Genomic DNA, 23,720 nt, shown 5'->3' on the forward strand with positions numbered 1-23,720 from the left:
CAGAAGATGTACAAATGGAAAATGACCCCGCAACGGCGTGCTGCCGCCCACCAGATCAGCAAAATTCTCAAAGTTTAGTTACATATGTGCTGTTGAGACTCCAGAGATCGTCATTCTCAGCTGTTGCTGGCAAGGAGCTGAGCTGACGGAGCTCAGCGACCTGGTGGTGCTGACTCTGCACCGTGCAGAAGGCTTCATGCCTGCTATCCCACCTCGGAGACTGGTCTGCAGATACAGCTGCTTTGAGGGTGCTGCTGCTCTCCTGCCCCTAATGGGGGCTGGTGCAAAGGTGGTTACCAATCACTTAAACCCGTGGTTTCCTGGGTCCTATATTTGGCCAATGAGAACAACCTGAGAGATCTCCTCACCACCATGACTACAAGGCTGATGTCCCCAAACTGGAGGCCGTAGACCCCATCTCTCAAGGTAGGACAGTTTTGAACATTCCATTCTCAGTCAACTCAGCTTGATCTCCTGGGGACGCTGTCCTTGGTTGGCTGTTCTTCCCATTCCACTCTGCCTCCCTCTCACTGCTTCTTCACTTCTCTCCCAAAACACGTGTTCATATCCCAACTGATGCAAACACGAGGTTCTTTAGAGCAGCCCAGTTTTGAATTAGCAAAATATAGAAATGGACCGAGCGGCCTCCAGTAGAGGAGTAGTTAAGTAAACTAGAGATGGCCACAGGATAGAGTCCGGTGTCCACAGCTCTTTCGTATCAGAAAGGAACACTCTCCAAGACATATTGAAATGTAGAAACACAACAGCCCAAATCCAGCCTCCTGGCTGTTTTGTATAAGCTGTGGCCGAACAATGGTCTTTACATTTTTAAACGGCTGGAAAAATAGTTAAAAGTCTGTTTCTTGACATGAGAAAATGATATAAAATTCAAATGTAACTTTCCATAAATAAAGCCTCCTGGAGCACAGCCACTTGCTGGCAATGGCTGGCTTTGCTCTTCGGCGGTCCAGTGAGTAGTTGCAGAAGCCATATGTCACAGGAAGCTGAAAATATTTACCATGTGGTCTTTTATGGAAGAAGTTTGCTGACTCCTGGTATAAAGGGCAGGTAAAGTTATAAAAATGCTGGAAATACAGATCACATTGTGCATATTCATAAAGCAACCTTAGAAGAAACCCCTGGGAAATTAATAACGCTGGCTGCTTAGGTGGGAGGGGCAGGGAGTAGGAAGTGAGAACCCGGGTCACCTGGTATAAGCATTTAATGAACACTGTACTCAGTGCAGGGCCAGTGATACACACCATATGCATCTTCTCATGTGGGCCTCTCTATTACCTGGTCCCCAGTTTATACACACAACCCCCATTTTATAATTGAAAACAAACAAACCAGAACGTACGAAGGGTTTAGACCCTGCGGAAAGTTGCAGAACTCACGATACACAGAGGCCAGGTTACTAAGCCAGGCTGACTTTGTCCTACAGCCCTTCTCCCTTGCTGATCATTTCCATTTTACAGATGAGGATACTGACGCTTTGAGAGACGAAGAACAGGTTTGCATCCATATTCCCGGGGACCTCTTACAACTCCCTTTATGCATCCAGGAAGCATAAAGCGTTATGCAGGAAGCATTATGGGGCTGGAGAGATGCTCAGTAGTCGGAGCTCAAGCTGCTTTGCCAGAAGACTAGAGCTCTCTCCTAATATGTATGTCAGGCAACTCACAGCCACATGTAACTAGCTCCAGGGAATCCCACACATGTCTCTGGCCTCCTTGGGAACCTGCATACATGTGTACACACACACACACACACACACACACACACACACACACACATCAAATAATTTTTGTTAAAGAAGCAGTCATGCATGCCTGTCACGAGTTGGGTACTGGGTCCCAAGGATGGCCGCTACCATCTTTTCCCTCTTAGATAACCAGAAGGGGTGCCAAGTGATCAGCACCCAGCAAAGGTAAGGAGGCCCAGGTGGGACATTAGTTTGGAGGTACTAGAAGTAGGAGGAGAGAGGGGAGGGCTAGAGGACACATAGAAGGCTTTGGCTATAGTCCAAGCTAGGAGTGATCAAGGATGGGACTGAGAAGAAGGTATGGGTTCCAGAGATATTTCGGAAGTGGACACATAGAAAATTCCCAGCAAAGGTTTGGACAAAACGGTGTCTGAGATGGTAGGGTCCAGGAACCCAGATTCCTTTTGTTGTTCTGTTTTTGGAAGACCCATGTATCCCCGAGAAGCATGTATCACACGCTGGCCTTGAGCTTCTTGCACTCCTGGGGATGATCCTCCCAGGAGTAGGGCTCTCAATTCTGACTCTCCAGTCTCTGGGTCTCTGATGCCAGATTGCAACCCAAGAGAAGTGGGTAGTGAGCTTTGCTGACAACGTTCAGCATCTCAAGCTGGATTCCAGGGCACCTAAATAGCCAGGTTCAGGCCAATCAGTGCTGTAGTAGCCACTGTGGAAGGGCATCCTGAGGTTGTGTGGGAGATCTGATCTCACCAGGGGAGAGAGTGTAGACTGGGGGCCCCTGCTGAGCTCAGGCACAACTCTGCTAACACATCCTGACTTACAAGGAAAATCTGCTAATGAACAGCACAGGCCTCAGCTTTAAGTGGCATTCCATAAATCCCCCAGCCCGTGGCGCCTGCTACTACTTGTCTGCTAGTGCAGGACTGAACAAATGAACAAGCAATAAACCAATATTAGTGGAAAAATGTGGCAACATAGTGTCACACTTCACTCAACTGCCCTCTTTCCATAGGGGTGTGTGTGTGTGTGTGTGTGTGTGTGTGTGTATGTGTGTGTATGTGTGTGTGTGTGTGTATGTGTGTGTGCTTTTTTTTTTTCACAGTTTTTTTTCCTAGTTTCTGCTAATAAAACTGTTTCCAGCTAATTCTAGTTATGAGATTAACTGTACTGATGTCTCATGGTATTCCTTGAGACTTCCACACACTCTGACACCTAAACATGTTGAGAAACGCAAGACTGAGGAGAAACAGGAAGGCAGGGTAGCAGGGAATATGGCTCAGCATCATTTTAACCAAGAAGACTACCTTGTAGACCAAGTGCTTAGCATGCTGACCACCTCTGCTCTCTTCTGCTGCCTGGAAACCGGACTCATTCCTGGGGTGCCTTGGGGCAAAGGTGGGAGAAAAGGGTAACCCAAGGGACTGTCTGATGCCCAGGAAATGTCCCTCCTTTTCTATCCATCATGCTCAAGTGACAAACTTTTTGGGAAATTGATGTTCCCAAAGTCCCTCCAAGAGCTTTCAGCTTTCTCCTGGGCCCAGCAGGACCTCCCAGAGTGGAGCCAGGGACACAGTCCCCAGAAGAGAAGGAGCTGATGATTCTCATCCTCTGTGTCATGCACAGACTTAACACAACTGGGCACCCGGTTGCTGCCCCTAATTATTGATTACATTGAACTTCCAACTACTTCGTGGTTCTTCCCGCTCTCTCTCTCCACTGGAGCCACCTGCCCATTCCCGGAAGGGCTGGTCTCATCTGAAAGACTTCTCAGGTCATAAGGGACCTAGGTTTTGTAAATTCAAAACTCAGTGTGGCCAAGTTATGTTCATGATGCCCTTGGAAGGTGCACAAGTCTGCCGGGTACTATGGAAGGTACGCCTTGCCTATGGAGAACTTCCAATTCAGCAGGAGACCTAGTAAACCTGTTGCCACAACAGAAGCCTCCCCATTTCCTCTAGGAGGCTGTAGCATGGTACCAGGGCATGGTGACCAGAATGCAGGCTGGATTTTTGCCCTGTTCATCCTGTAACCAGAACTTTTGGTATAGCGAACAATGCAAACACCTCCACATAAAAGCCAAGTGACACAGTCCTGCATATGAGCCTTTCAGAAGAACCCAAGAGAGGAAAAGCAGAATGTCACAAGGGCCAGGAAACTCATCGCCAAGTAAGTTATCCAACCCAAATGTTCCAGGCCTTCTAAGCTAGCATGGTCCTGAAGCTGGAGCCAGCTTTTCAGGGTTGGGGAGTGTGAGCTAGAACAGGAAGTGAAAGGGGCAGAGCAGACGGTGAGCACATAGGGACAAATATAGAATGTGCTCATGGTGATGTTCAATGGGGGAGCAAGGAATATTGCGATGATGGGAAACAGGAGGAGTCATGCAAGTAGCTATCCAGAGGCCTGTCCCTCCATTAGAACAAAAAAGTCCACCAGGAGCCATTGGCTTCTTTCTAAGCATGTTTCATATGTTAATCATTTAATCATCACTAAAGTTAGGGCATAGATCTTTGGTCCAGTTTACAGATCTGGCATAAGAAGCTCAGCCACTTATCTAAGGTCACACAGCCAGTGAGGAACAGAGACAGGTAAACTTTGACATGTAATGCTGTAGGAACCCTGGGGTCTGAGCTGTAGAAGACCTTGTCTGGGCCTCATCTTATAGAACTCAGTAAACAATGAGAAGTCTTGAAGAGAGTTGTGCTACACACCCAGTCCTGGAACTAGTAAGGCTAAAGAGTGTCTCATAGGAAGGCAGTCATGAGAAACTTCCCCGAGCTGCCCCTGTTGCCCACACTGCCCAGGAATGTTCCCTCCCTGGCTCTTTCCTCTGACTCCTCTTCCAGATTGCTGGGAACTCTTAGAAGACGGGCATGAGTCCAAACACTCCCTGTTACTTCAAAGCAAAGAAGAAGTAGAGGAAAGACAGAAGGATGAAGGGAAGGACCAAAGGCAAGCAAGCAAGCAGGCTGTGCCTGAGCAAGATCCTTGTCACTTTCTGCTTCTCAAAGCTCATCCCCCCCTTTTACCATCCTCTCCTCCAACCGTCCTGAAAAGTCCACCCAGGACATACAGAATGTGCGGCGGAGGGGTGACTAGAGCTTATTCAGTTGGACCTATCTTTTGGGAGATGAAACTCTAGAAGCAACTCCCTCTTAAGACGGGTGGCTATAGGGCAGACAAGTGCCAGTCAAGGTTCAAAGGTACAGACAGACATGTTGCTGGAGACCTGGTCAAGTCCTGGGCCTCTCTTGGCTACTAGAACAGGAAATTTGCTTATTCTGAAAGAAGATCACTGTTCTCAGACCCCAGTGCTGTCCCAGGCTGGGTGGCTGAGGTGAGGTGGCACTGTGTGACATCCTCGATTCTCCCTACAGAATCCATCTAGATTAAATTCATGTAGTTCTATAGCACAGTGTGAATTTCCTCAGCTTTGTTATCAGCTGCCAACTAAGAGGTTAGACTCTAGTCTGAAAATATTAAGTAGAACATTCCATAAACAATTCAGAAGTTTTAAATTGTGTGTATTTCTGAGGGACATGATGAACCTCTCACCACCTGTTCTGTACTGGCCAGAGCGTGAGCTGTATTATCTAATGTATATACCCTATACATGCTATCTTCCATTTAGCCATTTAGTAGCTGTTTTGGTTGTCAAATTACTCATGATGGTTACCACAGTGTTTAAATGATGCTTCACTTTCTTAATCCTGGTCATGGTGGGTAAGAGTGTATGCTGGCAACTCATAGGTGCCAAAAAGGAGCCGTAAAGACAGGGAGATGTCTCAATCTGTAAAGCACTTGCCATCTGAGTATAAATCCCAGATGCCACATATAAATACCAGGTAAGAAAGGTGCCGTGCACCTATATGTCCAATACTGAAGACACAGAGACAGGACAATCCCTGGGGGCTTGCTGGTCACCCAGCCTGATCAGATGGGTGAGTCCTAGTGAGAGACTCTGTCTCACAAACAAAAGAGAATGGTCCCTGAGATGTCACAGCCAAGGTTGCCCATACATACAAGCACACATATGTACTTGTATGTACCCTCCAACACATACATATACAAAAAATATAAAAAAGAGAAACCATAGATGCTGAGTAAAAGCCGGACATTGCTGATTTAATGAGCAAAAAACTAAAATAAAATAAAGTCTTTGCTAAAGTTGCTAAGGTCTATGAAGCATCTATCCTTGAGACTGCAAAGAAGAGAAAAATATTAGTATTCTTTTTGCTGTCACATCATAACCCTCTTTCCCCAAGGAAGGGGCCCGGGAAGGGTGCGGCCTCTCTGGCGACTCAGAGGACCTGGTCCAGATTCCTTCAAGTTGCTGTGATGTAACCCAGGGCACATGGGTGGACAAGTAAGGCTGTGGTCAGAGCGGAGGCGCCAGCAGGAAAGCGCTGTGTGGGCAATCGCCTGGGAGCTCCAGAGGTTTTCATTTATAATCTTTGTTTTGCAAAGGCTCTGGGATTTTTTTCCCTTCAAGAAGCACTTAACTTCCTCGAATTTTAGACCCTTCACAAATATTTTCTTAGGAGAAATGAGAAGAAGAAAAGCTCCACCAAATGCCTGCCGCAGCTACTCACTTCCACCATGAATCAGACACAAAACCACAGCTCGGCGGCTCACTGAGGAACTACACATTTTCATAGTTCACCACTGGGGACTAGTTAGCAATTGTCACTGTCATCTGCAGACAGACAGGTGGACCCATGCACAGACATGCCCCTGGGCTCTGAAGGTAGCCTTCTTACAATAAGATGTGTACACCACCCCTGAGCTCTAATTCATTTCTAGGAAATTATCCTGATCGGTTTAGGCTGCTCTCTCTTAGGCACTCCCTTGAGGTGGAGTTTGTGTGTTTGTGTGTGTGTGTATGTGTGTGTGTCTGTCTGCCTGTCTGTCTACCCATCTGTGTGTCTGTCTGTCCATCTGTGTCTGTTCATCCGTCTGTCTGTTTGTCTGTGTCTCTGTCTCTGTGTGCAACTGATGCACTGTGGCTGAGTCAGCTGGGAAACAGTGCTCATCCCACCCATGAGTGCCACCCGTAGAAACAAGTGTGTACTTTAGAACTGTGTATGGCTGTCTTACCCTAACACCACTGGACTTTGCTGAAGCACGTTTCACCTGGGAAGCGCTCGCTGGCTTTTCTGGCAGTGCCCAGTGAACGAACTGATGGCAGATTTACAGATTGAGTAACTGGAAACACTACTGGGCCCATAAATCAGAAACTTCCTCCACACGCCTGGGGAGAGGTGAAATCTGATAGAGCTCAGAAGGAGTCTGGGAAACCTCCACCAACCAGTCTCCTGACCACCAACTCCCTGCTGCCGTCCACCCAAGCCTGGTCATACGGTACCCCCCCAGGGGTTTGGCCGTCTTTTCGTCCCTCTTGCCTGCTTGCTCCTTAACCTCGTCCTTCCAAATGAAAATCCCGGATGACTTCAGTCCACCAAGTGCAAGTGTATTTTTTCGTTAAGGAGGGTTGCCCTCAGTTTTCTCACTGTAGACTGACAGCCCCCTTGCTCACAGGACACAGGCTACTCTGTGAGCTGGAGGCTCACCCTCACCCTGCCTGGGTGGCCCCAGATATCCCTTTCAAATCACACAAGGCCCTAGAGACTTTTTCGCTCTGGATATTACCCAATAGGGAATTCCAGGAAGAGATCAGAGAGCAGGAGGCTCCTGAGTGGAGGTTTCCTCTTTGCACAGCCTTATGAAGAACTGTTGGCTAGCCCCTGGGGACAGCCTGGTCCTGCAGCTATGCTACCGTGGATCCTAGCAACTGTCTCTTGTCCTTTAAAAGGTGACAACGTTGTTACTGAGTTCCACCGCTCTTATTTCCCCCTCCCCCTGCCCACACCTTGTAAACAGATTTTTTATTAAACTGTCCCCACAGAGCTCCCTCCACTTTCCCGATGGAACTCAGATCCAAACAAGAAACACCCCTCGCTGTGGATTACTGCACCCGGAACCCTGTGGCTCAGCACTTTCTCCTGGGTCTGTCATCTTTCAACCCACAGCCCTGTGCGGTCAAGCATTAGTGGAAGCCGTATATTATACTGAGTCTCTGGGAAGTGAAAAAACTACCTACCACATCCCACAGCTGGTGAGAAGAATCCCATAAAACTGTGCTCTGTCTGAGCCTCCCTCTGGGCCTTCTTGTGCCCAGGACTGGGTTAGATGGAGCCCATAAAGCACCTAGCTTCCTCATTAAGACGCCAAAAGAGACTAGGTTAAAACAACAGCCATTCTATATTCAAAAGACCCACAGTCTTAATCCTGCTTTGCCACAACCCTAAGGTTCAACTCTCATCTTAATGCCACACCAGAGACATAATGCCAGCCTCCTGGTAACCACCACACCACAGTTAAAGTGTAATAACACTACCCTAACCACAGCCCTGGTCCTCCCAACCTTACCCTGAACATCCCCCATAATAGGCAGAAATGTAGACCCTCTAGCAAGGTGCAAGGAGCTCTGGGGACCCTCCTTACCCTTTGCTTCTGGGAGTTGCCTCCCTTGTCCCCATTTATACTCCAAAGGCATAATAATTAACCAAAAGACGTTTGTACAGCATCCACTTCCTAGCTATCATTAAGCTGGAGACTTTCATGCTGGGGTCACAAGGAAGGTCAACTAGCACTGTGCCTGAAACGTGGGGGTGCAGAGAGTCTTGGTGGTGCTGGTGATGGTGGTGCTGGTAGTAGTGATCTGTAGCCCTCACTACTGAGTTGCAGGTTGTAGGCAGGTAGGAGGCCATTCTCTCAACTCAGCAGTTGTAAAGGGCTGGGGCTGGGCCAGGCAGAGTCTTTGTAGTTTGCATCTAAACTGGGTTAGAAGCTTGATCTCCAGGGCGGTGCAATTTGGAGTTGGTAGAGATTTTAGGAAAGGGTGGATGGATAGTGGGAGGTCCTTCAGTCACTGGTGGGAGGGGGTATAGCCTCAATGGGAATTTGGGACCATGGCCTCTTCCTCTTCTTGTCCTGCTTCTTAGCCGTGACAGGAGCATCTTGCTTCTCCACACATCATCTCTGGCTTGGCAATTAGAGGTTTGAAGCAATGGGTCTGCTCAATCTTGGACTAGAGCTTTCAAAACTATGAGTCAAAAACAAACCATTTCTTCTTATAAGTTAGCCACCTCAGGTGTTTTGTTATAATGATGGAGAATTTAATATAGTTCTCTTCTAAAACCAAAGTTGGGGGCCTGATAATCCTTAGCTCTGAGAGGCCTTTAGAAAGGAATACTCAGAGAAATACCCAGATCCTATCAGAGATTTGGGGGTCTCTTTGGACCAGATATCCTTATTTGGATTCACAGATGGGAGAAAGAAAGAGGGAATTGTGGGAAACAAAACCTGACTGGCTTGCTCCTTGAATGGAGTCGTGGGATTCTAGAGGACCCCTGAACCCTGCACTCCTGAGCGTTGCCTCAGCAACCCAGACATGTCTGCTTTGGGTCAAGCATAGCAGGAGGAGATTCACCAGCTCTCCCACACAGGAGAAGAAACACACACTGGTCTCTACCTTCCTCAAAACTACTCCCTGAACCTCTAGCCCTGGGCTCAAAGCTGGATCGCATGTTGTAGGCTACATCTGGGTTTCACTGTCATTCGGGCTGATCTGGAACTCACTATGTGAACCAAGCTGGCCTGGAACTCGCAGAGATCCACCTGCCTCTGCCTCCCAAGTGCTGGGATTAAAGGTGTGGACTACCTGTCAAGCCGAGCCTTTTTATAATTTATACAAGTGCACCCCAAGGCCAGCCCTGCCCTGCCCAGACTCTGTAAGTCTCAGACATCTTTGCTAGCTGGATATATGCTAACTCTCCAAAGGCTCAGATCCTTACCCCTTTTGGGGAAGTTTCCCTGGAGAAAACTACCTTGAAGTAGCATGATTTGTGGGTGAAATGAGAGATAGAACCCTCCTTCTCACCTCTCCTGGGAAGAAGCCAAATCTAGAATCACATGTTGGTTACATTAGGCCGCAGGCTGTACAACTTGGCCTAGTCACTCTAGGCCTCTGCTAGCCAGAGATATGCTAGTGGGGGCGGGAGCAAAGGACTTCCTGTAAACCTTAGGTGGCCTTTCTACAGTTCCAGAACTGCCCCTGCAAACAGCCAGGGGACATAGGAGGTAAAGAAAACTCTCAGCTGAAACATGAAAGACAGACAGAGAGAGAGAAAGAGAGAGAGAGACAGAGACAGAGACAGAGAGACAGACACACACAGAGAGAGACAGAGAGACAGAGAGAAACAGAGATTCTTTAGAACAGTAAGTAGTTGTACCTGGAGGGGGGAACCCTTTCCATTAATTTGGCTTCTTCTATGTGGGTGGTGACAATGACCCTGTTTTAAAAACCACACCCCCAAGTCAACTAAAACTAGCCCGGGTGGATCTGTATTGCACCCCTGGGGCTGCTGAATCTGAGCCCTTATTTTGTTCCAGAACAAGTCTATATGAGTCTCATCCACCACTTCTCTCTCTCTCTCTCTCTCTCTCTCTCTCTCTCTCTCTCTCTCTCTCTCTCTTTCACACACACACACACACACACACACACACACACTTTTCTGTTCTCTACTCAAGTCCTCACGGCATTGCTGAAACCACTAGAATCAGATACCACCACATCAAGTACCCTACTCAGCTGATCTCATTTCATCCTTCTGGTAATCCCATCAGATGAGGCTACTGGCTCAGAGAGATTAGGATGTGTGCTAATGTCACACAGATGCTGACTGTAAACTCAGAACAAGAGCCAAAGCAAAGTCAATCCAAAACCCAGTCACTAAGCGATGGTTCTGAGCAGACCAGCAGCCTGAGCTAGAATTACCTGGGACCACAGAAGAGATGCTCCCTCCAGACTGGGAATGAACACTGTGCATTGACAAGATCCCAGAAATCAGCTTCAAGATTAGATCCTTGTCCAAAGAACTTCTCCATAGCACACTTGTCTCCTGTAACCAGCCTTGACTCCTGAAGCCCTTGTTTAGTTGCTTTGTAGGTGAGCAGGCCTTCTGCCCAGTTTTGGAACAGAACCCTGAACCTAGCACTCCAGAGGTTCTCTGGGCCTTGCAGCCAAGGTGATTGGTCTCCGTGAACATCCTTCCTGTTGCTGGAACTCTCTGTGCCCTTCCCCCACATCTTCCTCTGGTACACAAGTCCTACCCTCTTGGCCATCACAGTTCCTGTAGTGCTTTCTCCCCAGACATTTCCCCCTCCTTCCCTGTCCTAGAATGTCCTTTCTGTCCTGTCACTGCTTTGTCTGGCCAGGCATGGCCTGTCCAAACTGCTATCAGGACAGAGGCCAGCGGCTGCTTGGGAAACCTGGCTGGGCTCACAGGAAATGTTTAGCACTACCAGGCATGCAGAATTTGGCTTCTCAAAGCAAAACACAGCTGGGTGGACAGCAGCCGTCAGTGGGTGCTTATTCTGACCCAGATTTCATGCATGAAGGCCTCGGGCAGAAAGTGATGAGACCAGCCCAGACACTGCAGTGCATTAGGGACATCCCAGTAGCCTCTGGCCTGAGAGCCTGTGAGATTTGGGAAGGATGGCCTTACTGTGGGCCGAAGACCTCACCCAGGACCTTGGCCTCTGATAGCTCCTGCATCACAGACAATCTCCCTAGGATATAGAACATACAGAACTTAAGACGCACCTTACAGTCATTGATTTACAGATCGATGGAGCTCCTATAGTGTGCTGGGCATGGTGTTAGATGTTAGGGACAACGTGCTTACTCTCAGAGTGTTCCTGGTTTCAAGGAATGGCCTATCTGGAGGAAGAGTGAAAAGCTCTACAGAGGGAAACACGGTCCTCAAACTGGTCACACAGGCCGATCTGCTTGCCACTCACACACAGCCTATAGAAATTAGGGCAAGGGCCAGGCCCCGCCCACCAGCTCATAGCCATTCCTAGACCCTTGCTTCTGCCCTAACATCTGCAAGCCTGGGCTGTAGGTGCCTCTGGGTTTTGATCTTACGCCTCAAGCTGAGATCATCGATCCTTTCTCCCCATTTATGGCTGCCCTTGGAAGCAGACGTCTGGGAGTTCAACCTTGCTAGCTTAGCAGCCTGCCTGCTGCTCGTGACTTCAGACTTGCTGAACATTCTTCCTGCTACTCAGGTCTCTCGCAACCTTTTCTGCTAAGGACATGACCGCAACATCAGCCTCCCTTCCCTCTAGTTCTCTTGGCTCCGAGTTCGGTTTTCCCCTTGGTTCAGCAAGACAAGGTTGGTTGCAACATTTCAGAAAGAACTCCCTAAGTGGATGTGAATGGAAAAACCGACCTAAAAGCTCAGAGCAAACAAAAGAGGGACCAGTTTACCAAGTTCAGATTTCCCATCCTAAGCTAGAAAAACATCTAGTCAGAATTGGGTACAAGGGAAGGAGGGGCCCCACCCCTCGCTCATTTTATACTTTTCACTTTTTCCACAGGTACCTCCACTTCCCTCTGGAAGAGAAGCTTGGTGGTGAGTGGACAGAATGGGCTCTCTCTCTCTCTGTGTCTTTTGTGCGACGTGTGTGTATGCACGTGTGTGTGTGTGTGTGTGTGTGTGTGTGCGCTCGTGTGTGCATGTGTGTTGTGTATGTGAGTGGGTGTGTCTCTCTGTGTCTGTGTATGTCTCTCTGTGTGTGCATGTGTGGTGTGTGTGTGTGTGTGTGTGTGTGTGTGTGTGTTTCTGGGTGTGTTTGTGTTTGTGTGCATGTGTGGTGTGTGTGTGTATGTCTCTGGGTATGTTTGTGTGTGTGTGTGTGTGTGTGTGTGTGTGTGTGAAGGACTATAGCAACACCATCAACACCACAGAGAACCCTGGGGAGGAAGGAGAGTGAGGGGAGTTGGAGGCTGTGACAGGGATAAGGATAAAGTGGGGTTTGTTGAGAACTGGTACTTGTGTTCAATGCTGCAATCCTCACAGACCTTGACACAGGTGTTAGCTTTGTCGCCTCCTCACTGATGAGCAGGTGTCCCACAGCGCCCAACCCAGGAGGAGACTTACCTTGATGGAGGTGGTGGTAGGGGTACCAGCGGCTGTACTCTGGTCGCTAGACTTCCTCTGGCTTCGCTGCTCCTGTGAGGACCGGGTGCTCCCTCCACTGAACGTCTGGGCACAGGTCTGGCATTCTGAGGGTCAAATTCCTCCTCAGGGATCACCTCCTCACAGCGTGCCCCACGGAAGCCAGAGCGGCAGATGCAGAGCTGGGGCCTGCTGCAGGAACCCCTGTTCTGACAGGGGGGCTGACACACAGCTGAGGAAACAGGAAGAGAGCAATGATAGCAGGCCAAGTCCTGTGACGCCATGAGAGGACCTCTCCCAACCCCTCGTGGACATGGGAAGCCCACCACCTAGCCTCAGGAGGCTTCTACAACCACTTCTCCCCCTACTACTCTCAGGTCTCCAGGATGCCCTTGAGTTTTAAACACGAGTTGTGACATGAGTTCTTACCAAGCTACCAGAAGGACACACCAGAAGGGAAAGAACCACCTGGTATCCTGTTTAGGCTTAGGTGTCCATTTCTATCGGGTTATAGAAACACCATTACAGAAATTTTATTTCATGTCCTCTGGTAGCTTCAGAACTCAAAAATAAAGACTGTTACTGAGTAGATTATCGATAAACATTGAGTGAATGGGTGAATGATGTCTTTATGGGACGGTTCAACATTAGCCTAAGAGCCAGTAGTATGTGTCACTTATAAGCTACACAGCCCAGACCTATTTGCTGGTGAATCCTGAGGGTGGGCTTAAGTGACCTGGAGAATCTAAGGCCCTCTCAAGATAGCACACCCACATCTTTCTGTATCCTGATGGCCCCTGCTCCTAATCCCTGGCTCAGGAGGTGGAATTCTGGCTTGGGCATTGGGATGATTCTGTTCAGCAGGTCCTAATCCATCTTGGAAACAGAGCAGAGGCAGAAATTGGCCTTCTTCCTCTAAGTGGGTTCTCAGCCTAAGGGCCTCAACCCCTTTGGAAGTTGAATGACCCTTTCACAGAGGCTTCCTAAGACCACTGGAAAATATAAATGTTTTCATTACGATTCATAACAGTATCAAGATTGCAGTTATAAAGTAGCAACAAAGTTATTTTATGGTTGTGGTCAGCACAACATGAGGAACTGTATCAAAGGGTCACAGCGTTAGGAAGGCTGAGAACCACTGCTGTAAGCCTTCACCCTGAGCAGCCACCAGTCCTCTTGTGGTTTCTCCATTCACTGGCTTTTACTACCTTACCACATTCAGAAACACGCGCAGTAATCTGCAGCCACCCAGAATCCCCACAGAGGCCCACACTGGGATATAAAGCCAGGCCTCTTCCTCCCTGCAGAACAGGGTTGACCATGGTCTAGGTCATTCTGGTGATTCTAAAGCAAGGCCTCACCCACCTACCTCCCATTCACTCAGTAAGTAGTTGTGGCTCCACCACAAAGACTAAGTCATCTCTCATATGCAGTTGGCACATGTGAGGGAGGCTAACAGGAAGCAAGAGAACAACCGGGTGTAGTATCAGGAGAACAGGATGTAGTAACAGGAGAACAACAGGATGAAGTATCAGGCAGACAGAAGGGAGCGATGATGCTTCAGGCCATTCAGATGAACACTTCACTGGCGAGGGAGGAGTAGTCCAGAGGGAGTGGACTAGAAAGATCTGAGTGGACTTCCGGAGGCAGGTACAGACTCCTGGAGGCTAGAAGGAAGGCAGCATGCCGGGAGAAAGATCAATGAGTCCATGGAGGCCACAGGCTAGTGAGAGTGAAGGAAGTAACCAAGGTCAGGGTTATGGAGGAAACAAAGAGCCCCAGTTATTCTAAGTGATGTTGAAACCATCAGATAACTCTACTCAGACCACATGCCTGTGGAGAGGGGGGGGGGGTCATGAGAAATCTTTTAGAGAAAAATTCCACATTCTAACCACAGGTTGATTTAGATGGAACTCTGTGGTGGCAACTAGATGTCCCACTGGGGCCACTAGGTAAATCTCCTCCTGGGGTTAGAGGGAGATACGCTTCGGGGCATTTTCCTGGTCGAATTCTTTGAAATGGGAAAACTCTCCGAGTGGGTGGATATCCCGGTGGCAGCTGGATATAAGAAGGTAGGGGGAGTTTTGGGTTTTGCCTGCTTGCCTTCCTGTTGCCTGGCATGCTGGCAGGGTCCCTCTGTGCGGCTTGAGTCCTACACTCCTGAGCTCTGCAGCTACTTCTGTTGACATAAGAACCCAGACGAGAGACCAGTGGTTCCCCTGGAATCCACGAGACCTTCACTGCCAGATGGGGAGCACTGAGGCACCCTGTCTCACACATTGAGCTATTCTGTCATTCTGGGCTGTGTTCTCTCCAGTGTGAAGACGGCTATTGTTGGACTTCCCAGATAGCATCATGCAAGCTAATGTAATAAATCCTTTCAATATATATTCATTCTGTTCCTCTAGAGCACTGGTTCTCAGCCTTCCAAGTCTGTGACCCTTTAATACAGTTCCTCATGTGTTGTGACCCTTGACCATACAATTATTTTATTACTACTTCATACCTATAATTTGCTACTGCTATGTATCATACTATAGATATCTGATATGCAGGATATCTGGCATGCAAATCCCCCAAAGGAGGTCTCAACCCACAGGTTAATAACTGCTACTCTAACAAACTCTAGCTAATACATTCTCCAAGGTTCTAGTGGGAACCTTCAGCGTCTTTAGAATACAAGCACACACTAGCAACCAAAGACCTCCCAACTCTGACCTCACTAACAACACTCAAAGTCAGCCCACTCTGGCTGAACTTGCTTTCTGGCTTCCTAACTTGGCTGCTTGCCTAAGTGCTACTCTTCCCTCAGTCACCTCCCCTGCCCTAGTGGCCCATCTTTCAGTGGCTGCTGCCTCCTCGTTGAACAGACCACTGACTGAGCTCGTCCAGTAGACGGATTTTCGTGTTGGGCCTCTCTGTCCCCACTTGTACAGTCAGCCCTTAGGAGCACAGTCAACTTAGCTCCCAGCATACAAAGCACAGTCACCATCTTTCTTCAGCTACTCTCCAGTGGGTGCTGATATATGCACCATCTCATTTAATTCTTGCCACCGTCCTCTGTAACAGGTATGCTTGTGATTCCTACTTTACCCACAATGCCTCTGAAAGTCAGGGAGATTAAGAGACTTGCTTAAGGTCACCTAGCTAGATAACGGAGCTTGCACTCAAATCTTTGCCTTAATAGCCTATCCACCCCCCAGCGTGCTCTTTTTCTACCACCTCTGAGCCTAGTCTTAGAGCTGATGGTAAGACGAAAGGACCGCTTGGCTTCAAACTATGCATCAAAGGGGCCACTAGAAACCAGGCCTGGGGATACTGCGCACCCCAGGTTGTAATGGAGGCTTCAGGCGTGTTTGCCCTTATAAAGTCACATGGTAAATTTCAAATTATGAGGGAAGACATGTGCCAGCCACTTCAGGCACCTGCTTTGATATGTAGTCTCAGAGCACTCACAAGGTCTGAGATGTGATGGAAAATGGCTCGTATGCTTGTGCAAAACAAGCGTGATGTTGGCCAGAGCTTATTACTCAGGCTGGAGAGAGTGATAGTTAAGGAAAGTTTCCTGAAGTAAGAGATGCTGACCAGCCATTCAAAGGATGAGATGATTGGAAATCCTGCCCAGCAAGGGTATTCAGGGTCCAGGCTGCCCGGTCAGTGGGTAGTAAGTACAATGTCTCAATTTGGGTTTTATTGCTGTGAAGAGACATTGTGACCAAGGTAACTCTTAGAAAGGCACACCTTTAATTGGGAATGGCTTACAATGTCACAAGTTTAGTCCATTATCAGTATGGCAGGCATGCCAGGAGGAGGTGCTCCTCCTCACTGGGTGGAGCCTGAGCACCAGGAGATCTCAAAGCCCACCCACACGGTGATGCACTTCCTTCAACAAGACCAAACCTCCCTCAATGAGGCCACACCTCCGAACAGTGCTGCTTCCTGTGGCTGAGTAGTCAAAGAAATGACTCTCCAGGGGTCAAACCTGTTCAAACAACCACAAGGGTTAACAGTGAACCAACTGAAGGATTCTGAACATGAGCTAGATCCTGAGGTGAAGACATCTTCTTTGGTGCCTCAGTGTCCCCCAGAGAACTATAAGTCAAACCCTTTCCCAAGCACAAACTGCCACCACAGATTCTGGCCAAAGCCTAACCATCATCCATCTGCCCAAATATAACTAGCTACCACATAAGCACCTCCAGAGGCCCCCATCACCACCATCTCAGCCACAGACACTATCTGCTAGGGCCAGCTCAGCAGGCAAACACTGAGGAAAGCAGATGAGCCCTGGGTGCATCTTGAACCTGGTTTTCACTTAGGAATGGAGAAGAAAGACCCACCCCTCCCATCCAGTAGAGACCCAAAGCCGGTATGAATGAGAGGAGGGTCTTGCAGTTCAACCTCTGATCCCTGCCTCAAAGGTGGCCTTTGATATAAAATGGCTTAGCTTCTACCCTCCCCTCCTCTTCTGAGTCTCAAGAGTGACCCATTTGCTATTGATGTAAACAATAACATCTTTCACTCTCTGGAAATCTGAGACACCCTTCCCTGCAAGCTAAGCCCCTCCGCCTCTTTCTACCACTCAGTTCTGCTTCTTCTCCAGGGCTGTCTTGACAATGGCGGGGGTGGGGGGAGAGTGGTACAGACCTAAGTGAGAGCAGGTTACACAGAGGAAGCCCCATCCTGGTGGGGGTCCTGACACTGCTGGAAGGGGTTTTCTCAATCAGGAATTCCATTCCTGAGGAGGTGTTTGGTCTAATGAACAGCTCATGAGAATGGGCAATCAGGAGGAAAATTGGCTATATAATTTCTTCTATTATATCATCATAAATCAAAGTCATAAGACTTCCAGAGCAGCCAGCTGTGTTGATAGATAAACACCTTCCTGGGAAGGTGACCTTTCCCAGCTGGCTGAGGCAGACCTTCCATGTCGGGACGGTCTGAGCTTTAGAGCAACTCTCATCAGCCTGTCTTCTATGGTTTCCATAAGTCTCGGCAAGTAATATACTGCAGTGTCTGGGTTGTTCTGAGCCAATCACATGTATTATGAGACTGGATCACGGACTCCTTCTCTCATACAAAAGCACTCCTAAATGACCCACAATGCTGGCTTCAATCGCCTAAGAAAAAGAAAGTTCTGATTGATTTTACTGGTTGTGTGTGTGTGCATGTTAAGTGCTCTTTTACATTTTCTTTTGGCATTATACACGTGTTCACATGTGGATGGGCACACATGTGTGTACTGGTATGTGCACATGGAAGCCGGAGGTCGATAATTGGTGTCTCCCTTGATCACATCCCACCTTGGAATGAAGCAGGGTTCCTCACCAGGAAAACCTAGAGTTCACCTTGTGGCTAGGCTAACTCGCCGACATGTTCCAGATAACCCGCGTGTCTGATACATGGGATTGCACGCAGGCTGTCAGAAACATCCTGCATGTATGCAGGTGACTAAGCTCTGGTCCTCATGCTGCACAGTCCTCAAGTTCCCGCCCATAAAATGGCGGCTTTAATTAAAGGTACTAGCATTCTTTCTTAACTGATCCCCATTAAGGTCCTTTTTTAATTCCCCTAATTCCCTTCATTTGGAAAAAAATGACAATCTGGTCATTCTATGCTGGCGCTAGCATTTGTATTTTTACTTATGTTCAGTGTGTATGTAGATGGTATGTTGGGAGTACAAGTATAATGGTGGTCCAAGGACAACGTTAGAGTCAGTTCTCTCCTATCCTTATTGGGTTCTGGAGGTCAAACTCAGGTCATCAGGCTTGTGTGGCAAGTGCTGAGCCATCTTGCAGGCCTTTTTGATATTGTACCAGTGCATGAAATCCAGTAACACTGTGAGAGGTGGGAGCAAGGACGGTGTTTAAAGGAGACTGGCAGGAAATAAATGGGCACAGATTTCAAAATGTATTTCTCAAAAAGCAAAAGGCCGGCTCAGAATCCCTGGCTTGTAGCAGGGGCTTTTTACAAGTAGCAAAAAAACAAAAAGCACCTACAGAGAAAGGCAGAGCCGTGGCAGCTGAAGAGAGAAGCCCCAACCTTGGTGGAGTGTTTGTTGTTGTTGTTGTTGTTTTGGTTTGGTTTGGATTTTCCAGACAGGGTCTCACGGTTTAGCCCTCACTGTCCTGGTACTCTGTGGATTATGCTGTCCTCAAACTCACAGAGATCCTCCTGCTTCTGGCTCCCAAACGCCAGGACTAAAGGTGTGCATCTCTACTGCCTGGTGGTGGACTTTCATACCCACCTCAAAATCCGACTCTGCTTGTTGCAGAGGTTTCAGTTCGAGCGCGAGTTCTAAGACCCTGGCTGTTCTCTGGTGAATTACTGGGGGACAGTTACCCAGTTACCGCACAGTACAGCCTCCGTCCTCTGATGGGTGATTCACTAGGAGCATGTGTCGCCTCTCCTCATTGGAGGGCAGCACTTGTGTAGCTAGAGGTGTGCCTTCTCCAACCATTCATAAATGGGGACTCTTCTGGAACCCTGCCTTTCCCACTTTCCCCTGGCCCTCTCCACTCAACATGAGGCACACGGAGAGCTCAGCTCTCTACAGAGGTAGCTGAATGCCAGAGAGAGGGAAAGACCAAACGCTCCTGAAATTGCTTTGAAGGCCGGAAATAGATGGAAACATTGTTTCTGGATACCCTGGCATTTTTGGCTGTGCTCCTAGAACCTCTGCTCTGCTCCAACAGTTGGGCAAAGATAAACTGACTTTCCACACAAAACACCTACTTTTGGAAGCAGACTAAACTCAGAATGGACAGGCCTGGGGGGAAGGTTCTAGAAACAGCTCTCACGGTGTAAACACATGCTACCCTCCTCAGGTCCCCTGTGATGTGATCAGCTCCATGCTAGTAGAAATGTCAGAAAGTTGGGGGTCAAACGGATATGATTTAAGCCAGCTCAGCCACCTCTGACTGCGAGACCTTGGGTCCTTCTCGCCTCTCTGGGGAACTTCACTCCACCCTTAGTCTTGCTCAGTGAACAGGCTGCTAGTTCCCCTCTCTACATAGAGATCCTGCCGGATGACACCTTCTGTGCTATCTAAAACTTCAAGTTCTACGTAATTTAGCTTACTCGAGCTGTATGTGGTTCTTTAAGTGCAAATGGGTTGGATTGAGGTGTTAGCCACATTTCAGGTGTTTACTAGCCACATGTGGCTTGTGGTGACCATATTGGATGGCAAAACATAGAACATTTCCACCACAGTGAATAGTCTAGGAGATAACACACAAAGCTTAACCGGGGTAGGGCCAGATGGCTTCTGAACTTTTTAACCATACCTCGTTCCCAATAGCTAGGCTTAGGCTAATGTGCAGAAACATGTACCACAGTAGACAGCCCCCTCTTGACACCCCCACCTCCCCAGATTAAAATCTTTGTCATCACTTCTTTCTTCTGGAGCTGAGACACCTTCTTTTTCTCTCTATGACCTTTGAGGTGAGGCACTGGTTCTAAGGTTAAGCCCGGCCACAGCCAAGCTCTCAGTTTTTCCTGTAGCCTGCTTCCTGGGACTCTAACAACCTGTCCCCTACGTTACTAAATTCTTTCTCACCCTGAAGACTTTGTAGATCTGATCATTTCTAACCAGTCACAGCATTTGCCCCAGGCCCTCCCTGGGCACCTCACCTTTGGAATGTGTTTATAGGTTTGGGGGCAACACCTTGGGTCTAAAGGCAGGGACCCTAAGAACCTCTGGCTCACACAAGTGTCAGAACCGTCTATGGACTCACCCTTTCCACCTAAGCCCCATGAGGAGGACATTAGCTGTCAGGACCTTGGCCTGAGCCTCTAGGCTATAGGGAAGTCAAGGCCGCAGGCTCCAGAGCCTTGCCCCTGCACAGCTGGGCTCGGCCACTGCTCTCCAAACTGCTGCAAACTGCACTGGGGCTCAGAGGCCCGCCAAGCACTAGGCTCCAAAATAGCAGTTGTATTCACATAAAAGCCTCTAATGAGAGAAAGATGCCATTTTTTGGCCCCTTGCACACACGCTGCAGACGCTGTCTGGCAGGCCAAGTGGGTCTCTACTGTTTGGCGGACGGAGGGGAGGAAGGGAAGGTGTGAGTCAGACTTTGGCCCCAGCCCCTAGGCCTGGACCGCCCTGTTAATTACTTTAACAAATGCTGAGATGCTGGGCCACTCGGAGGCTGAGGGCCAGGGACTGGGGTAGAAAGCTGCCCCAGTTCACACCAGCCACAGCAGGCACACAGAAGGAGAATTCGGGGTATATTCATCCCCCAGACCTTGACTCGGTTGAGAGAAACCAGGGCTTTGGATATTTCAGTCTCAGTGGGGCCTCTAGGGAGGAGAGAGGAATAATGCCCAGAACAAGGGCCATCAGAGCCGAGCCTCTTCCTGGAAAGCAGCAGCAAGACAGGTCAGTGATTGACAGGTAGCTATCTGCTCTTGGTACCTCCAAGTCCATGTTAGTGCACGGAGGAAAGGGATGCCTTCCATCACAGAATCCTAACCATGCGGATGCAGGAGCCATCACCGCTGCCTCACTGTGTCCTTCTCTGGAACATGGTTGTGCATCCAATACATACTGCCTGCATAGAATGCTAAAGACGATAGGCTGTGTCTGTTCCTTCATGGGACTTCCAAATTAATCACAAGGGGAGGCGTAAACAGGTAAACAGAGGAGCAGAAGAACAGAAGTCGGGTTGTGAAGATATAGAGGTAGCAGTTAAGGGACCAAGATCCAGAAAAACGGGACTGATGAGGGACAGCTATTAGCAGAGTGATTGGAGGCTGCTCCTCTGGGGAGGGAAGCATGATGTAGACTGGAAAGATGACAGAGGCCAGGAACACAAGGCAGTGGGTGGAGGCAGAGCGGAGAGAACGGCATCTGCTATAGAAGGAGCACATACTCAGGAGCCAGGCAAATTACATAGATCAGGATAAGTGTTGAGAGCCCAGGCTAGAAGGGACACTAGTTTGGGGACCTCGCAGCAAAAGGTAAGCTTATGTATTCATGGCTTAGAGAAAGAGCAGTTGGTAGACATCTACAGACATCCAGAGTAGACAGCCGCAGATAGGAACAGTCATGGAGGCAATCTAGGCAGCAGACTCAAGAGCCTGGAGGTCGAGAGAAGTCTGGCTGAGAGTGTCTGTAAACATGGGCTAGTGCCAGTGTTTACAAGACAGTGCCTACATCCTGCTTCCTCTGTATCACCTCTTCTTACTCTTATGGGTACTATTACCATCCCTGGCATATGGGAAAACTGAGGTTTACATTGGTCATAAACGTGTATAACATTACCATGCTATTAAGTGGTTAGAGCAAGGGTTTTATATAGGGGATTCTGGGTCTAAAGTTGGAGCCTTCCTACTTGTGAGCCAAGTGGAGCCCAGAAAACAAAAAAAAAGAAGCAGGTTCCCTTGTAGGACTGAGATAAGAACCAAAAGTAATATTGTTCCATCGCCAACCACAATGCAGAGGCTCTGGACCAAGAAGTCAGGAGCAAATGCTTGCCTAGGACACGATCATCAATCCCCTGAGTAACAGGGAGGGCTTCTGGGAGGGATAACACGAGTTGGACAACAGAAAGGGATTTCTCAGCCTAGCCAGGAACAACACAGAGGTCCTACCCTTAGAAATCACAGTAAAAAAAAAAAAAAAAAAAAAAAAATCAAGGCTCTTTATAAAGAGCCTAGAGAACACAGAAGACCGTGAATGAAATATTTAACCTAAATTGCCTCATGTTCCTTATGACTCTGGAAGGAAGCAATTATTGTTAGTCACAGGCACAGAAGAGGACTCCATACACAGAGAGCTGTAACAGCTTATCTACCAAGAGGGTTTCTAGCACAGGCTCAGTCTGAACTGTGATCAGGTCCTTGGTTGCTGGAGACGGGCTTCATACACATACTGCTGAGTCCTCACCCCCTGACTTGGACAGCTATACAAGTTCATCTGCCAAGTGGGTAAAAGATGAGATCCAGGTTCCAGAGTCATCGTATTAAAATTGGCATCACAGGGCTGAAGAGATGGCTCAGTGGTTAAGAGCACTGACTGCTCTTCCAGAGGACCCGGATTCGATTCCCAGCTCCCACGCACGGCAGCTCACAACACTCTAGGAGATCTGACACTCACACAGACATGAATGCAGGCAAAACACCAAATGCCCATAAAATAGAAATAAATATAAATTATTTTATAAAAGACTGTTTAAAAATCAGTAATATAAAGGGCTTATGATAGCACCTGGTATACTTCAAGAGTTATAGCTTATATTCTCATTATTGCCAAAGACAAGCCTATATACACTGTCATACAATGTGTGGCTCAGACTTAACTAAAAAAAGGGATCTGGTTACATGCCCAAGGATGCAAACCCGGGGTTCAAACGCCCATCTCCTTGGATCTGTGCCAGAATCTTACTCTTTACCTTGCTTGAACCTTACTTCGTGAGTTGGGATTTAGAGATGGGCTCTCCATCAGCCATTTGCAGGGGATTGTTTCTGTCCTCCTCAGAGTGGACCCAGACTCTGTGTCTTCAGGTCAAGATAAGATAGGAAGGCTAGGGGAGGGTCCTCAGCCCCTCCCTGGCTGTATGAGTCAGGGGTGAGCTGGTGTGAGAAGACAGAATGATCTCCCCAAATTGGCATCAACAAATGGGATCTCACATCCTATTGCCTTTCTTTCAGTCATCTGCCTCCACAAATACATAATACACGAATCATGCACAAGAGCTGGCAAGGCCACAGAAAAGAAAGGCAGATACCAAGACCAAGGGAGGAAATGGTGGCCCAATTCCAGACCCCACCAAGGTAGAGGAAGGAACTGGGGATACAGCAATGTGACAGCCAGAGACACGGCAGCTCCCCAAGTTCCAGTGACTTTGAGAGGAGGGAGCAAGCTAGCCAGTGATGTGGAAGTGTGTTCGAGCTTAGAATGGCTTCCGTGAGAAAAGAGAAAGACCAGGAATCAGGGCAACAGAGCCAGGACCAGCATTTCTGCCCATGGG

At 48.4% G+C, this 23,720-nt stretch overlaps 1 protein-coding gene across 1 annotated transcript in view; it reads right to left on the minus strand.

The window, feature by feature from the left end:
• LTBP2 (latent transforming growth factor beta binding protein 2) overlaps positions 1–23,720 on the minus strand; it is an 89,637-nt gene that overhangs the window by 55,683 nt on the left and 10,234 nt on the right. The window contains exon 3 of the mRNA XM_080928537.1: positions 12,730–12,979. Coding sequence (XP_080784663.1) covers positions 12,730–12,979 — 250 coding nt within the window. The remainder of the gene's footprint in view (positions 1–12,729; positions 12,980–23,720) is intronic.

This window comes from Micromys minutus (assembly GCF_963924665.1).
Source record: "Micromys minutus genome assembly, chromosome: 1".
NCBI classification, from domain to species: Eukaryota; Metazoa; Chordata; class Mammalia; order Rodentia; family Muridae; genus Micromys; species Micromys minutus.